This window comes from Bidens hawaiensis, unplaced genomic scaffold, assembly GCF_021521415.1.
Source record: "Bidens hawaiensis isolate Kalapana, Puna unplaced genomic scaffold, B.hawaiensis_p1.1 tig00038657_1, whole genome shotgun sequence".
Lineage (NCBI taxonomy): Eukaryota > Viridiplantae > Streptophyta > Magnoliopsida > Asterales > Asteraceae > Bidens > Bidens hawaiensis.
In genome coordinates, this window is record NW_027496799.1 from 131,211 (window position 1) to 135,972 (window position 4,762).

The following is a 4,762-nucleotide window of genomic DNA, read 5'->3' on the forward strand; positions in this document are numbered from 1 at the left end:
ATAGAGAGGCTGCTTCCGGTGAGACCCCCGGCTCGATAGTAGTTTTGCATCAAGCCTTAGACATAAGGCACATAGCACTCAATCATCAGGACATCGGCTGATCGGTGCATGTACCCTTATCTTTCAGCTATCAACGCCACTACATGATGCCTGATTAACCGTCCGTCACTTTTAACGTTATTTTCACGAGATTAGTAAAATAACGTCAAAATTAGTGCAATTTCACTTTTGCCCGCCCGAGGGTTCACATATATACATCATATGTGCGCACCGCAAACAAGGCTAAAGTATTGCAACTTGTTACTAAATAACATATGCTCTCCCTACAAAAACAAATAAAATAACACCAAAAAACTCAACCACTCTTGTTTTCATATATTATTATACACACATTAGTTAAAGTTAATATTATTATCATTGATAGCCCACCTCAAAAGCAAAATGATGTTGTCTATAATCATGATGATAATTGACTTGACAACAAACACCATCATCATCACCATCACCATCACCATCACCACCACTCTCATTTGCTACATACCAAAATAACCAAACCAAACCAAATCTTCTTTTATTCTACTCCATTAAATACTCATCATAGCTTTTCAGTTTTTAAAATTACACCTTCCATCCATACTTCATCTATCTATCTATTAATGAGGAGGCTAAAGTTTGACTTAGTCTACTACTACTTATTATCAATAGTAACTATTGCAACTTGTTTCTACTCAGGCTCTAGCTTGAACTCGGACGGTCAAACATTACTCTCTCTCGCACGCCACTGGGTTTCCATACCCCAGACGTGGAACGTGTCTCACCCGGACCCTTGTCTATGGTTAGGCGTCGTCTGCGACCCTAAACTTAACCTCGTGGTCTCTTTAAACCTTTCAAACTCTAATATTGTGGGTGAACTGGGACGAGAGATATCCCAGTTAACCCATCTAAAGTTGTTGAACTTAAGCTCTAACCGTATTTCTGGCACCATCCCTCCACAGATATCCAACTGCACTCGCCTTCAGTACCTCGACCTCTCTCTTAACCTCCTTTCGGGTAACATACCCCACACACTGGGTACTGGTACCAGTTTAACATACGTTAGTCTTTTTAACAACTCACTCAACGGTTCTTTACCCGAATCCATGTTTAATAATCCAACTTTACACACTCTTCGCGTCAGCTCTAACCGCCTCGCCGGCTTCATCCCATCCGACTTTCGAAACGCCACGAGCCTACACAAACTATGCATAGATAACAATCACTTTTCTGGCACTTTACCTCACCGCTTAAACAAACTCGCTTATTTAGACGCTAATAACGCTGGCTTTCGAGGTGTAACAATTCCTCTTGGTAATAGTTGTAACAATTTAGTGTATTTGGATTTGTCTAATAACCAGTTTGTTGGTGGGATTCCACCTGAACTAGCAAACTGCACTAACCTCCAGCAGGTGGCAATTGTGGGCTGCGGGTTAACCGGTTCCATACCCTCGTCTTTTGGTCGACTCACTCATTTAAATTTACTTTACTTTTCGATAAACCAATTGTCTGGAAAGATACCCGTTGAGCTAGCTAACCTCACTGCCTTGAGGGATCTCCAGCTAGACCAAAACGAACTCGAGGGTACTCTTCCGAGTGAGCTCGGTAGGCTTAACTTGACAGCCCTGTTATTGTTTTCCAACCGCTTCACCGGCGAGGTTCCTATGAGTATTTGGAAAATGAAAACGTTGGAAAAGCTTTGTATTTACGACAACCGTCTTTTCGGTGAACTGCCCGTTGAGGCGACTCGGCTTACACGTTTACAAGAGTTTACTCTGTTTGATAATCAGTTTTCAGGTGTCATACCCCAAAGCTTAGGAGCCAATGGTAGTCTTGTTATACTGGATTTTTATAACAATTCATTTACTGGACCAATCCCGAAAAATCTCTGCGATGGCAACCGACTCGAGAAGCTGGTTTTAGCATTTAATTTTTTAGAAGGGGGTATTCCTTCGGAGTATGGAAATTGTTCGAGTCTTAAAAGGGTCATTATAAATAACAGTAATCTCACTGGGGCGCTTCCGGACTTTGTTAATAATCCAAACTTGTCATACCTTGATCTAGAGGGCAACGGGTTCACCGGACAAATTCCTAGTAGTATTGGTAAGCTTAGTAATGTAACAGTAATTAATCTGTCAATGAATAAGTTGTCGGGTGTTTTACCGCGGGAAATAGGAAACCTTATGCAGCTTCAGGCTCTAGATCTCTCAGACAATGAGCTACAAGGTCCTTTGCCACCTCAGCTAGCCACGTGCACAAAGTTGTTGAATTTTGATGTAAGTCGTAACTCGTTTAATGGTTCCATCCCAACTACTTTACGGGCCATGTCCGGGTTATTGACTCTTGACTTGAGTGAAAATCAGTTTACGGGTGGCATTCCGTCTTTCGTATATGAATTCAAAGCGCTGACGGATCTTCAACTTGGTGGAAACCCGTTAGGCGGACGTGTACCTGTGTCGATAGCAGAGCTAAAGACACTTGTCACTTTAAATATAAGCAACAATGGTTTGACAGGTGGTATCCCCAAAGGTTTTAATAAGCTGGTGATGTTAGAGAAGTTCGACGTTTCGTATAACTATCTAACTGACACATTAGCACCACTTTCAGAGCTTCGTTCGTTAACCGACGTCAACGTCTCATACAATCTCTTCACGGGCCCGATACCAGAGAATCTGGTAAGGATTCTGAACTCGTCCGTTTATTCATTCATGGGAAATCCAGGTCTTTGTGTCGAGTGTGGACTGAATAACTGTGATGCAGCCAGCAGAAAGCTGAGGCGTTGTACCACCGAGTCAAACAGACAAAAAGGTCTTACGAAGTTCCAAACCGCAATGGTGGCTCTTGGGACATCAGCATTTTTGTTTTCAGTTGTTATTGGGCTCGGTTTGTTGTGCCAATCCCGGAAAAGAGAAAAACATGGCATCGAGGAAATGTATAGTGTTAAGGACGATAAAGGGGATAGTTATCTGTTTCACCAAGTAATGGAAGCCACAGACGATCTACACGATAGCTACATTATTGGTAGAGGGGCCCACGGGACCGTGTACAAGGCGTCACTGGGTCCTGAGGGGGTGTATGCTGTAAAGAAAGTAATGTTTGGAAGCAGTAAAGAAGGAAGCACGAGCATGGTTCGGGAGATTGAGACGATTGGGAAGGTGAGACATAGAAATCTTGTGAAATTGGAGGATTTTTGGATGAAAAACGATTACGGTTTGATATTATACAAGTATATGCATAATGGTAGTCTTCATGATATTCTGCATGAGGGGCATCCGCCTCCGTTTTTAGACTGGAGCATTCGTTGTAACATAGCTCTTGGAACCGCCCATGGTTTAGCATATCTGCATTTTGACTGTGATCCGCCTATAGTTCATAGAGATATTAAGCCCATGAATATTCTTTTGGATGCTGAGTTGGAACCTCACATCTCAGATTTCGGCATTGCAAAGCTTCTAGATCAATCATCCGTCGCGCTCATGAGTGGCACATTGAGGGGCACCATTGGCTACATTGCCCCAGGTAAAGTAACTAGTTAGCTTGCTTTTACTAAGAGGTGACAAATGTGACCCATTGGGTTGAATGAGTTGTATTCAAATGTATGTAATGGGTCAGAATTGATCAAACTAAAAAAGGAAAATGATTGAAACGGGTCAAAACAGGTTGACAATTCTCAAGTTTTTATTTTTTTTATGGAACGAGAAAACGGAGGAAACTTTTTAATATTTTTAATTTGTTAGTTTTTTATTTATATTTCGAGTTATGATTTTTTAATTATTTTTTATGAATTTTTTAATGAAGTTTTTGAAATGGGTCAAAATGGGTTGAGATTTTAAAAACCCCTCGTTAAAAAATTCAAAAAAAAAGTTAAAAAATCATAACTCGAAATATAAATCAAAAACTAAAAAAGTAAATATACTAAATGTTTCCTCCGTTTTTCTCGTTCCATAAAAAATTAAAAAAAAAAACTTGAGAAATTTCAACCCGTTTTGACCCGTTTCAGTCATTTTCTTTTTTTATTCTGACCCATTATATACATTTTAATACAACTCATTCAACCCAATGGATCACATTTGCCACTCCTACAGTTTTAATGATTGATTTATTGATAATGATAATATTAATATTTGGACAGAAAACGCATTTAGTTCAACCAAAAGCAAGGAGTCTGACGTGTACAGTTACGGGGTTGTGTTACTAGAACTGATAACCAGGAAGAGGGCAGTCGATCCTTCATTTGAAGATGGAGTGGACATTGTGAGGTGGGTGCGGTCCGTTTGGCATGAAACTAAACAGCTAGAGGAGGTTGTGGATGATGCAGGAGGGCTTTACGACGTAAAGGAACAAGTGACGGAAATGCTTCAGCTTGCTTTGAGGTGTACACAAACCGAACCAAGCAGAAGACCATCAATGAGAGACATCGTTAAAGAGTTGGAAGATGTGTATGCGGAAATCAGGAGCAACCTTAAGTAGTGTGTACTTGGATCATGTTGTTTTGCATTTACATATACAAGTTGTTTATATAGAATTTTCAAAAAAGAGCCTTCTGACCAAAACAAAATACATCAACTGAAATTGGTATTCAAGACACCATCTTCTACTTAATACTTCAAAGTCACACCATTTTTTGGCATCCAATCATACCATACTAATAAAAAATAAGTGGTTAAGTACACATAATACCATCTAAAAACACAAATCTAACAGCAAATATTGTTTTGTTATTGAAAGC

The 4,762-nt window shown here is 40.0% G+C and overlaps 1 protein-coding gene across 1 annotated transcript; it reads left to right on the forward strand.

Annotated features, from left to right (window-relative positions):
- Window positions 1-511: 511 nt before the first annotated feature.
- On the forward strand, window positions 512-4,555 carry LOC143590552 (uncharacterized). The gene is made up of 2 exons (XM_077071000.1): window positions 512-3,552; window positions 4,166-4,555. The coding sequence occupies exons 1-2, from the start codon at window positions 657-659 to the stop codon at window positions 4,501-4,503; spliced, it is 3,234 nt and encodes a 1,077-aa protein (XP_076927115.1). The 5' UTR covers window positions 512-656; the 3' UTR covers window positions 4,504-4,555.
- The last annotated feature ends 207 nt before the right edge of the window (window positions 4,556-4,762 follow it).